At 36.5% G+C, this 13654-nt stretch overlaps 1 protein-coding gene across 1 annotated transcript; it reads left to right on the top strand.

The window, feature by feature from the left end:
- On the top strand, positions 1-1094 carry LOC148781763 (putative germin-like protein 2-1). Its single transcript, XM_088870813.1, has 2 exons — positions 1-192; positions 365-1094. Exons 1-2 carry the CDS (start codon positions 84-86, stop codon positions 913-915), a joined length of 660 nt encoding a protein of 219 aa, XP_088726939.1. The 5' UTR covers positions 1-83; the 3' UTR covers positions 916-1094.
- Positions 1095-13654: the final 12560 nt, after the last annotated feature.

Raw genomic sequence — 13654 nt, 5'->3', positions numbered from 1 at the left:
TTGCGTCTCCATACACCAAGAGTGAGGAGGTGGTCTTATTCTATTTAATTAGCTTAATCCTATTTGATAAGATTTGTAGAAAAATGAAGCTCACAATTGTTTTCCTTACCCTTTCTATGATTGCCTCACTGGGGTTAGCATCCGATCCTAGTCCCTTGCAGGATTTCTGCATTGCAGACAACTACAGCAAAGGTACTCCTCTCATCAGATACTAATACTACAACAACAATCACACACTCTTATATTTTACTTTATTTTTAAATTGAAGAAGAATTGAAAGCTTAGTTCACGGCTAAGTCTTGAAGCCTACACTTTTTCGATTACAACATGTTAATCACGTTTTTCTCTTTGGTCTCCCATGCAGTGTTTGTGAATGGCAAAGTTTGCAAAGACCCGATGTTGGCGACAGCAAATGACTTCTTCTATGACGGACTCAACAAGCCTGGCAACACAAGCAATCCTTTGGGTTCCATGGTCACCCCAGTGAATGTAATGCAAATTCCTGGGCTCAACACTCTCGGTATCTCCTTGGCACGTATAGACTTCGCTCCTGGTGGCCAAAACCCTCCCCACACCCACCCACGTGGCACGGAGATCCTCACAGTCTTAGAAGGGACCCTCTATGTCGGCTTCGTGACCAGCAATCCCGAAAACCGTTTGATTAGCAAGACACTGAAAAAGGGAGATGTGTTTGTATTTCCTGAGGGCCTCATTCACTTCCAGCAAAATGTGGGGTATGGCAATACTGTTGCCATTGCAGGTTTGAGCAGCCAGAATCCAGGGGTGATAACCATAGCTAACGCTGTGTTTGGAGCCGACCCACCTATTTCTGATGTTGTTCTTGCAAAGGCCTTCCAAATTGATAAAAAACTGGTTGATAAACTCCAGGCTAGCTTCTGGATGGATACTAACTAAAACATCAACGTCAAGGGGCCCTCGTTACTATATGATAGATATTGCCCATGGGAATGCATATATTGAATATAGGGTATTTTTCATTTGCACCTTCTTTTAATTTTTTGATTTCTTGTGGAGTGTGGACTATAATGTTATAATAAAATTGGTCCATGGAATAAAGTATTTCACTTTGGAGACACGTTTGTATTACACCGAATGATCTATATTACACATGCTTTTCGGACAATAAAGATTGTGGTTGTCTATCATAATCTTGCCTAGGTTTGTATTTAAGAGCCCAGGATTGAGGTGTGATTTGGGGTTTAAAAGTATGAAAATGGCAAAGTTTGGGAAATCTACGATAGGGAGTGTTCGCTTGGGTTTACCATTTGAGTTCCATGGAAATGACTTTTGTTTGGGATCTAAGGACCCGTTTGAGTCCATGTCTATCTATTTGAGAGATTTATGCTAATTCTTTCTAAGTTATCAATGTTAAAGAGATTCGTCAGATAGTTAGATTTTAACATTTATACCAGTTTCTCGAAATGTTTTCCTTTTTCACAAATTGCTTGTACTTTAGACCTTGGAGGTCTCTAGTATATTCCTTTTTGTTTTCCTTATAAATGTACTTTGGAGCTTCAAAGTCTAAAACTGTTTGAAAAGTCGAAAGGTCTGAAGTTGGTTTCGATTCACTTAAATCTCTCTCAAATCAAAAACAAATCTTCATGGTCCGATGATGATTTATGTTAACAAAAACCTACTCTAAACCTTGATGGTCCAACTTTGATCTTTGGAACAACTACGTAAGTTTATAAGCCAAAAAGTGTTTGAACTCTAGACCTTCGAGGTCCAAAATATGAAGGTCCGAAGTAAAGGTAGTTCGAGAAAAAATAAGGGAATTGGAAAATAAATGACTACGAAAGGTAAAAATCAAACTTTTTGAAGAGATTTCTCAATGGACATTAACTTAAATTTCTCCATTTATTTCTTTAAACTTTATTTTTAAAATTGTTTTGTGGAAATATGGCCTCTAGGCTGTTTGGCATATGAATTGGCAAAAAAAATAATAACCAACTTCTCGCTCGAAACCTACTTCTACGATAACACTCTCTTCTCTCCCCTCGATTATGTGCAACCTCAGTCACTCTGAGACTCTTGTCTCTAGACTAGCTACTCTCTCTCAGCACACTTCATCTCTCGCTCTCTCTCTCCCCATCTCTCCACTTGCCCATCCGTCTCTCAAAGTTCTCTTAAAACCCTATATGCCCTCATCCCTTTCTTTCCCTTATTTGTAAGGGAAGACCCAAATAACTCTTCGGAAAGGTTTCTATACTTTTCCTTCAGTATAGAAGATTTATGCTTCCCCTACCATCCAGCTATCCAATTTTGATCAAGAGAACCACTCACCATCTTAGATCTGACTTCTCAATGTATTTTATTTTTAATTTTTCTATACAAATTGTATGAGTATGAAATTTAGTACGTGCCATATTCACATTGGGGCACACCTATAAAAAATATTAAAAATATTTATTCGATTAAATAAAATGACCAAAATACCCCTTGAAAATTTCAGGTGTATTTTGGTCATTTTATTTTATTGAAAATATTGTTTTTATATTTTTCGTTAGTGCGAGTGTAATTGAAGATTAGACATACCAAATTTGGTGTCAAAAATACTTTATAAAAAAAATTAAAAATAAAATAGTGTAAAATAGACGGTTGGATAAGGGGAAATAAATAAGTTTTATGTTGTAGTGGAAACATAAAAAGCTTGCCCATAACTCTTGAAGACCCTCAATCTCTAATAACTCCCAAAAAACTTGTTGTTTTTATTGGCGTAGGTATTTTTCTCCATATTTTTCTTTTTTTTTCCTAATAGTTATTTTTTAAAAACTAAAATGCCCTTTCTTATTGTAATGTGTTTTGCATATATCCCTAGCACCAAGTTTTAAAAAGAAAAAGAAAAGTCAAAAAGGAATGTGGGTTACGGGAGAGAGCTATGGTGTTCTAGTCTCTCTTTCTCATTATCAAGGATTTCTACCTCTCTCTCTCTACACTAACAAGGATTCCTATCGCTCTCTCTACAAATTTTCAGAAGTACTTTAGTCACAAGGGAGCACCTAAAAATCTTGCAGGGTGACCCTGAGAGAAGCTAATGCCGAGCCTCATCATTTACACCATTACCCATCAGTTTTTCTCTCTAACCCATAATATTTGAGGTGCTTCTTATGTAGGAATCGTTGCTGGCTTTTTCTGCAATTTTATGTTCATTTTCATGCTTCTTTGGTAGTTAATTTAGTAGTGATAAATTTCATTTCTTTCTTTTTTTACTTTTCATATTACCAATATAAGTATTAGAAGTTTTGTAGTTACCTACCATGTATAGTAGTTGTAATGCCCTTCTTCTGTAACTTCTTAACTTCTTTCTCTCCACAAATCCCACGAATATTGAGATATTACACAATTCCATAAATATGTTGAGATATTACACAATTCCATAGATTGGGGGATCTTGCTCTTGTAACATACAAAAACCGTGTACAGCCATAGAAGAAATCACGTCTTCTTTTTTTTTCTATTTTTCCTTAGCATAGTATCAGAGAAAATCTCTCTCTCTCTCTAACAGTCTCATGTATACCGTTTCTTTCAGACCATAGGGCAATGGCTCTCTGTCAAACAAAACCACTCTCCGGGTCTCTCTCTCAAACAAAACCCGGCTCTCTCTCTCACACAAAACCAAACCACTCTCCGGGTCTCTCTTTCAAACAAAACCCTCTCCCGGTTCTCAGCCGCTTACTCTCTCATCTTTTCTCAGCTAAACCTGTGGGGATTGTCCCTCTGTCTCACTCCCCTTCTTTGTCCTGGCTCGTCTTCTACATGGCGTGGTCGCTGGTTCAATTGTTTTGCCAAATCAAGCTTCTGCTTTGGATTGAGGGTATCGTGTTCTTTGAAGCTCCCTACCTTTCTCCTCTCCTCTTCATTGCCCACCCAAAAGAAACACCAGTTTCTGATGCAAATCAAAATCTGGTGGCTGGAATTTTAATTTTAGTTTTTGTTAATTTTATTGAGATTGGGTAGATTTTTTATTAATTTTATTAGGATCAATTTTTTATAGGGATTTATTTTTTTGTTAATTAGATAAAAGTCTATTTTTTTTAGGTCGTACGTTTTTTTTCTAAATTTTGAAAGAGTCCATTTTTGCTATATAGGAATTTCAAGTAGATTTTGGGTTGGTACACCGATAAAAATATCTAAGACAGATTTGTTTTTAGTTAGTTGTCATTTTGGATATTTAGTAAGGAGTATATTTTTGTTCCCTATTTTGAAGGAATATTATCTTTTGGGTATGTACATTTTAGATTTAGTCGGGAATATTTTAGGACGTCTAGAATGACAAGTCTGCATTTAGGAGGGTTAAGTCCGTGTTTAGGAAGGTTGTTTTTGAAGCTTGCATCTTAAAAGGAGATAAGGAAGCTTGCATCTTAATAGAAGATAAGGACGTGCAATATGAACTGAAGATCAAGTGCGTGTTTGAAGAGGAAGTCTTTTTTGAGAAAGGAAACAAGTTGGTATAAAAAGGAGGCACGGCCATTGTAATTGGGAAATTTTATGAATGAAAAAAAAAAAAAAATTGATATTTGAGATCATAGAGAGAGAGGCCCCTTTGTGGGGGTTGTTTATTCTCTTGTGTTTATGGGTCCACGTCGGAATACTCGTATCCATGCGTTTTATTCTTTCTTCTTGTGATTATTTTCTCGATTTTTATTTCTGTTAAAGGGATGGGAGAGAAAACAAGCACACAAGAATTTACGTGGTTCGGCTAATTGGGCCTACATCCACGGAGGGAAAATTAATCTGTATTATTATGAACCTTCTATGGCTCCCTTGTACAGATCTATAGAATTGTACACGATAACATTCTATTTTGAAGAGTCCACAATAGGAAACTATGATCAGCCTGATTAAGGGAAATCCACGTGATTTAGGAAAGTTGGCTGATATGCAGATATCACTGGGATACACCAGGGTGTCTCAACACTCCCCCTCAAGTTGGTACGAAGAGATTGAACGAGCCCAACTTGTCAAGAGCACGGATGAATTTTTCTTTGCTAACCGCTTTAGTTAAGACATCTGTATGTTGATTTTCACTGATAACATGAGGAGTACAAATCGTCTTGGCTTGAACCTTCTCCCTGATAAAATGACAATCAACTTCAATATGTTTAGTTCTTTCATGAAAAACATGATTAGTTGCAATATGGATTGCAGCTTGGTTTTCACAAAATAATGGTATTGTCTTGGCTGACTTGAAACCTAAGTCATTGAGAAAGGATGTTAACCAAATTAGTTCACAAGTTATGGACGCATGATATTATGCCTCAACACTGGATCTAACGGCAACATTTTGCTTTTTACTTTTCCATGTGACCATATTTCCACCAACAAAACTGTAGAAACCTGTGGTAAATTTTCTATCTGAAGGATTACCAGCCCAATCTGGATCACAATAACCAATTATATTTCATGTCCTTTGTCTTTCATCCAGATTCCATGACCAGGGAAAGATTTTAAATATCTTAGAATTCTATCAATGGCCTGCATGTGAGAAGATATGGGGGAATGCATGAATTGACTAACCATGCTCACCGCATAGGTCATATCTGGTCTGGTAATAGTTAAGTAAATTAATTTTCCAACAATTCGCTAATATTTTTCAATATCTTGAAGATGTTCACCATCCTTGATGGAGATCTTGTTGTTTACCTCAACTGGAGTATCCATAGGTTTAGCTCCAATTTTACCAATTTCTCTCAAGAGATATAAGGTATATTTCTATTGTAAAAGAAACAATCCTTTTTTAGAATAAACAACTTCTATACCAAGGAAATACCTTAATTTTCCTAAATCTTTAATATAAAAAACACGGCCGAGATATTTCTTTAGTTGATCGATCCCTTGTATGTGGCTTCCGGTGACTATAATGTCATCAACATATACCAATACAATAACAACTCTAGCGGAATTCCTTTTAATGAACATAGAAGAATTAGCAGCGCTTTTAGTAAAATCATTATTTAATAAGTGACTGCTTAACTTTGCATACCAGGGCCTAGGAGATTGTTTTAAGCCATATATTGCTTTCTTTAGTTTGCATACAAGATCTGAATTTTTTCTAGGGTGATCATAAGGTATTTCCATATACACCTCTTCTTCTAAATCACCTTGAAGAAAAGCATTTTTAACATCGAGTTGGAACAAGGGCCAATTTTGATTTGTAGCAATTGAAAGAAGAACTCTAACAGAGTTCATTTTGGCCACAGGTGCGAAAGTTTCTTTATAGTCACCATAAGTTTGTGTAAACCTTTTTGCAACCAACCTAGCTTTATGCCTCTCAATTGTACCATCACTATTGTACTTGATTTTATAATCCCATTTATTTCCAAACTTCTTTCCTTTAGGTAACTTGACAAGTTCCCAAGTATGGTTCTTGTCAAGGGCCTGAAGTTCTTCTTCCATAGCCTTTTTCCAAACTGACTTAGAAATAGCCTCTTGGAAGTTATCTGGTTCCATATTAGAAAAAACATATCTAAGATAAGAAAAGTAATTTTGAGAGACATGAGAGGAATCAACAAATTGTTCAATAGGATAGGTGGAAGCATTATAGGTATAAAAATCATGAAACTTACTTGGGAGACGAGTGGTATGTGGAGGTCGACTAATGCAACGGGGGGCCACAGGAGAATCGATTTGGTGAGGTTCAGCTTGAGGTTCTTCTTCATGAAGAACTTCAACTACTTCTCCTCCATTCTCATTTTCATCATTTTTATCAGTATCAAACTTATCAACAGTGAAGTTGGGCATAACCATATGTATCTCCCCCTGAGCCAAATTTTTCGTAGTGGGAACAAAATATGGTTCATTTTCTCGGAAACAACATCGCGGGAAATGATAACATGTTGGTTGATCGGATCATTGCATATATATTCCTTTTGAGTGGGACAGTATCCGATGAAGACATTTTTTTGCTTTAGCACTTAATTTATCAACTTTTTGATTGTGCACAAACAGACATCCAAATATTTTCAGATGAGTCAAAGAAGTCTACTTTCCTTTTAGAACTTCCATAGTAGATCTATTTTTCAAAGTTTGCTTGGCCATCTATTGATTAAGTAACACGTTGTTAAAACAGCATCTCCCCAAAAATGTTTTGGCATATTACTCTGAAACATCAGAGCCCAAGTGACATCAAGTAAATGGCGATTCTTGCGTTTGACAATCCCATTTTGTTGGGGAGTTCCAATGCAAGAGGTTTGGTGAATAATTCATTTTTCTTTAAGATAAGCAGAAAATTGTTCTTCACATACTCTGTCCCATTGTCAAATTGCAACACTTTAATTTTGAGTTTCAATCATTTTAAAGAACTCTCGAAAAGTGGGAAAAACTTGATCTTTTGAATGGAGTAAATATACCCAAACGGTCCTTGAAAAATCATCAATAAAAGTCACAAAATATCGATGTCCACGAGTAGACTTAATTGGAGCAGGTCCCCAAACATCAGCATGCATTAAATTAAAGGGTACAAGAGATGTTCGAGTAGAACTTCTAAAAGGTAAACAAGTTTGTTTCGAGTACCGACAAATATCACAGTCCATAGAGTGCAAATGCCATGAAGAAAAAACACAACAAAGAATTTTCTCAGAGGGATGACCGAATCTCATATGCCATTTGCTACTCTCTGTTACGTTCTTCTCTTTAGAAGTGACTAAGGGCTTTTGTGGTAGAATCCAAAATGTAAAGCCCACCAGCTTCCCCTCACCAATCTTCCTCCTAGTAACCCGGTCTTGGAACAACACATTTGAAAGAGAAAAGAAAGGAACAAAGAAAGTCCTTACCGAGCCAAGCCGAAAAAAAGAATACTCGAAAAACCATGAGGTTCAAGACCCTGTAGTTATTGAAGCTGGCGAAGTGCACATGATAGCCCACAAAATCTTTTAATAAGAATATTGCCTTCTTGAAATAATGTGGTCTCAGGGGTCCACCACAAACTTATGAGAAAAGAGACCACATGCTTAATAGAAGAGTGTAGATCTGAGAAAAGAAACCACCAAAGAAAAAGATTGACTGATAACAAAAACCAAAAAATTCATAGAGCCAACGTCTGAGAGAAAGTGTAGATCTCCTTTCACCTCGCCGAAAAACTATCGGCACCCCAAGAAACTCGTCAGAAAAATAGCCGGCAATCAGAAACTCACCGAAAAATTATCGGCAACCTGTCGGAAAACTGTCGGCCCTTATGGCCAGAAATCGAGTGGATATCATCTCCCTCAAGCCCTGCGTTCTCACCATTGTTGAAGATGACTACACAGAGGAGCTAGCAATTGCCCATATCGGAAGGTTCCTACACCACCTCCTTTGGCTCTTTTCTGCTAAAAATCACAGGGACCCAAGAAACCAAGGAATCCAAAAGGAAGTCATGGCCAATGGTACCAGTGCCCTTCTTCTCTCATTAAAAACTGTTTTTCCAATTGAACAAGATATCATTGAAGGGTCAATGCAGTTTAGAATCAAGATTGATATGAAAAATTTGTGCGTTCGCCAAAAACTAGAGTAAGGCATAACAAATTTGTTGAACCAGGACAGGGCTTATCAGGCCAATATAGTGATGGCTGCAAGACGCAGCGTGATGGAATTTGGAGAAGCAAATTGTTGCTGGGTAGAGGGAGAAAGACATGATGAAGATATTTGGACCACAAAAACGCCCAGAAAAGTTATTGAGATCTTTCAAAACAATCAACCGAAATAAGACAATAAAATTTCAGTCAAAGAAAATGAAATGGCGAAGTGGTACACAATATCAACCTGATAGACTGAATCCTTGCTCTGATACGATGTTAAGAGTATGGGAGAGAAAACGAGCACACAATAATTTATGCAGTTTGGCCAATTGGGCTTACACCTACGAAGGGAGAATTAATCTGTATTATTATGGCCCTTCTATTGCTCCTTTGCATAGATATATAGAATTGTACATGATAACATTATATTTTGAAGATTCCACTATAGGAAACAGTGATCAGCCTGATTAAGGGTAATCACCATGACTTAGGAACGTTGGCTGATATGCCGATTTCACTGGGATACACTAGGCAGTCTCAACAATTTCTCTCTCTTAAATGCGGTTATTTTTACCGGTGTTGTTTACCAGTAAATTTTATACTGCATCTGGTGGTATCAGAGCCTAGACACTTGTGTGATCGTGTGCTCTTGGCAAGACATCATGGTTCGTGGACATCCAAGAAAACAAGGTGCCACGAATGAGCTGATTCAGCGAGAGTGGGAACTCCGTAAGATAGAGTTCGAAAATTTGAGAAGGCAAGTAGAAGAACTGACCCAACGCTTGGCACAAAATACAGCCCCGACACACTACGATGATGATAGTGAGTCGAAAGCTACTTTCGAGAATCTGTTTGATGTGCACGCTCCGCGTTGAAGGCCCCATGTTCAGGGTAACAAATCTTGGTATTAAGGTTTATCTACCAGAGTTTTCAAGAGGATTGCAAGTGCAATAATTTCTTGATTGGATTGATTCGATTGAGCGCATCTTCGAATATAAAGAGGTGAACAATGATAGGAAGATTAAGCTTGTAGCTATTAAGCTTATGGGTCGTCCATCAGCAGGGTGGGAGCAGTTGAAAAAAACTTGGGAAAGGTAGGAAAAATAAAAAATCTCTTGTTGGGAAAAGAAGAAAAAAATGATAAGGGAGCAGTTCTTACCCTTTAACTCTACTTAGATGATGTTTCAACGACTTCTTACCCTTTGTCAAGGAGGGAGGTCTGTTGATGTTTATACTGAGGAGTTCTATCAACTAGTTGCATGGAGCAACTTGTCTGAGACTGAAAAGCAACAAGTTGCCTGATATATTGCAGGATTACTCCAATCAATTGAGGATGTCCATACTCATTATGGACTGTATCGGAAGCCTATCAACGAGCTTTAACAGTAGAGAAGCAACAGTCTAGGAGCAGGGCTAGTATTGCCACGAGAGGAGATTTGGGTCTCCGAATTGGCCAGTTTCAAGATCGTGGTGGTAGGCTTGAAGATGCATCATCTGAGGGTTGTAAAGATGTCATTACAGTACCTATTAATCGCCGTAATACTGCTGGTCTAGGTTCTAGAGGTCGGGGCAACAGCTCAACTCTGCATTGTTACAAGTGAGAGAAGGCGGATCACAAGGCTGGAAACTGTAGGAAGTCGAATAGTCGTCATGATAAAAGCAAGCAATTCATGATTGTGGATGAGAACCTAGATGATGCTTATAAGTATGATGGAGATCCAGTTTATGATGATGAGCCATATGAAGATGATCTTGTCTATAGAGATGTTGGAGGGTCCTTAGTTATTCGAAAGTGCCTACTAACGTCTAAGCAAGAAACCCAGGAGGATTGGTTGAAGACCAATATTTTTCACACCACCTGTACCGTTGGAGGCAAGGTGTGCAAGCTTATTATTGATAGTGGGAGTTGTGAGAATGTAAATTCACAAGATGCGGTTACAAAGATCAAGCTTGGAAATGAGAAGTGTCCCCAACCATACAAGCTTATTGGTTCAAAAAACATAATGAGGTACAAGTAGAAAGTAGATGCCATGTTCCTTTTCCAGTGAAAAGAAATATTGTGATGATGCATGGTGTAATGTGGTTTTCATGGATGCTTGTCATCTATTATTGGGTAGACAATGGCAATATGACTGTAGAGCTATACATGACGGGAGGAAGAAGACATATACTATTTTAAAAGATAGTAATAAACAGGTGTTAGCTCCCATGAAAAAGGAAAGTACATCTAGGACTAAACCAGGGGAGGGTGTAAATTTACTCTCAATGGTTAACTCTATGGAGGAGGTTCAGGAGGTTGGGTTAATGTTTGCTTTAGTGGCTCATGAGGAGGATTTAGATTCTGTTATTCCAAAGGAGGTCGAGCCTATCGAATTTTTAACGAAGGATAAAAAAAAGTACTGAAAGGAGAATCCATAAGTAAGGTTAGATCAGCCATTCAACGTTCTCAGCTCGAAGATGTTAGGGGTGAGCATAAACAATACGATGAACCATTCTTCAAGGGTTTATCAATTTTAGCGCACGATCGTTGTCTTTTGAATAGTGTTGTAACCCAAAGGTTTCAGGATGGTGTTTACAACATTCGGATTGAAGAAGGTGGAGGGAATAATACAGCTTTCATCTTAGTGCAACTTAAAACTCAAGGATGAGTTTTTTCAAACCAGAAAAGAACGATGCAGATCAAAATCTGGTGGCTACAAATTCTAATTTTAGTTTTTGTTAATTTTATTTTTAGATATTGAGTAGACTTTTTATTTATTTTATTAGGATCGATTTTTAATAGGGATTTATTTTTGGTTAATTATATAAAAATCTATATTTTTAGGACGTACGTGTTTTATTTAAATTTTGAAAGAGTCCATTTTTGCTATATAGGAATTTCTATTAGATGGGCTTTAATTTGGATTGGTACGTAGATGGACGTATCTAAGACAGATTTGTTTTTAATTACTTATCATTTTGGATATTTAGTAAGAAGTATATTTTTGTTTCCTATTTTGCAGGAATATTATCTTTTGGGTATATACGTTTTAGATTTAGTAGGGAGATATTTTAGGAGGTCTAGAATGATAAGTCCGTATTTAGGCAGGGTTAAGTCCGTGTTTAGGAAGGTTGCTTTTGTAGCTTGCGTCTTAAAAAGGAGATAAGGAAGCTATCTTAATAGAAGACAAGGACATGTAAAATATCAACAGAAGATCAAGAGCGTGTTCGAAGGGAAGTCTTTTTTGAGAAAGGAAGCAAGTTGGTATAAAAAGGAGGAACGACCATTGTAATTGGGGCATTTTTTAAATGTCTAGATATGTTTTCATGGAGAAATAGGCTTCCTAGATGTTTGTTTTCATCAACATGAAAGTTTTCCTCGACTTTTCTTTATAAAGAGCATTGTTCATCGAGGCTACTTGGGCATCAAACACAAACCATGAATTTTTTTTTCAAATTCTGGGGGATACTTCAAGAAATAATATATGAACAAATTCAAAATTAAAAATTTGTTTCTGGGCAGTGCCCCGGTTTCTCTTTCCTTGGAACCATTAAGTTCAGTTTTTATTTATTTATTTCATTGGGACATTCACTAGGGTGAAGTGGACGTGTGTGCATAAATGTCCCAAGAAAAAAATAGTTTTTTGAGGCTACCCCAATTGTAAAGTATTAGCCTTTAAAGTGGACGTGTGTGCATAAATGTCCCAAGAAAAAAATAGTTTTTTGAGGCTACCCCAATTGTAAAGTATTAGCCTAAAGGCTAATGTAACCAACCCAAACCCCCAGGTGGCCCCCGCTACTACACCGAAACCCCCCACCAAAAGGAAAATAAACAATCAACCCACTAATAAAGAAAGAAAGAAAGAAACACCACACACATACACACACACATAAAAGTGATAACTAGGAACCGTTATAATTATATATAGGAGAGTCTGAGGTCAGCTCGCTAGCTGACTATTATAGTAAAAATCCAACGACCTAGATTGAATCTGAGCCAATTCAATGGTCATGATTGCATTTTTATTTGAAATTTAATTTTTCTTACAAATCTAATTCACTTGAAATTTTGTACGTCTACTGTTGAAAAATACATGAAATTAATATAAATATAAAAAATAATTTATACTAAATAAATTTATCAAAATATCCCCGAAATTTATAAGAGTATTTAGGTAGATTTATTTTTTATGAATAGTATTTTAATATTTTTATGAGAAGACTAGACATTTTAAATTTCAAGTAATTTGAATTTGTAGATAAAAGATTAAAATTCAAATGTAAAATACAATTACGACCATCAGAACGTCCCATATTCAATATAGCTGTTGGACTTACAAGATTCCATCAACTAGTGAGAATAAGGAAATCAAGAGAGAGATGCACACCTTATGTCTTCAAATATGAGAGAGAAACAATGTGCAACACAAGTTTTCAGGTAAGAGAAGAGTGTTATGACATAGGTAAGACCAATAGTTTAAAAAATAGATCGGTGCCTCGGATCGGGCACCTCAAAAACCCATCCGGATAGATGAATCGACGATTCGGATCCGGAATCGGCCAAATCGGTTGGGTTAAGCCTTAAAAAAAATCCAAAAACATTATTAGAATTCATTATAAATATTGTTTTCTACGAATGCAATAAGAAATGGGGGTACTCCATTAAGAATTTTCATTTTTTTGCATGAAAATGCGAATATTGATATGTTCTTTCCCTGCATGAACTACTGTTTACCATTTAATTTATAGCACACAAAAGGATAAGCATAGAATTATCATGGATTAAGTACATCATCATACATGGAGTACAATTAAGCATACAATTCGTAAAATACAACCTAAAAATAAAATGACAGATGACGTCGTTATTCGTCTTGGTCACGTTGGTGCCATTGATTGAATTCGCGTGACAATTTATTGACTCGATCTAAAAACGAATCATCCATATTAGTGGGCACCTGACTATACCCAAATCGCTGAGTATTAGTGTTTTGTTATGCTCCTAATAAAAAATCCCCAAAGTTTGTTCATTCTTCATGCTCACCTACATTATAAAGTCATTCAAGATAATATAATTATAAAATATGCATTAAGAATATACATAAGTTTTATATATCAACATCCATTTTTTTGTATTAAAATTTAACAATAACATAGAA

This window comes from Amborella trichopoda, chromosome 6 (assembly GCF_054954075.1).
Source record: "Amborella trichopoda isolate Santa Cruz 75 chromosome 6, AtrichopodaSantaCruz75HAP2 v2.0, whole genome shotgun sequence".
In the NCBI taxonomy this organism is placed as follows: Eukaryota; Viridiplantae; Streptophyta; class Magnoliopsida; order Amborellales; family Amborellaceae; genus Amborella; species Amborella trichopoda.
This window is presented reverse-complemented; position numbering and strand designations above follow the sequence as displayed.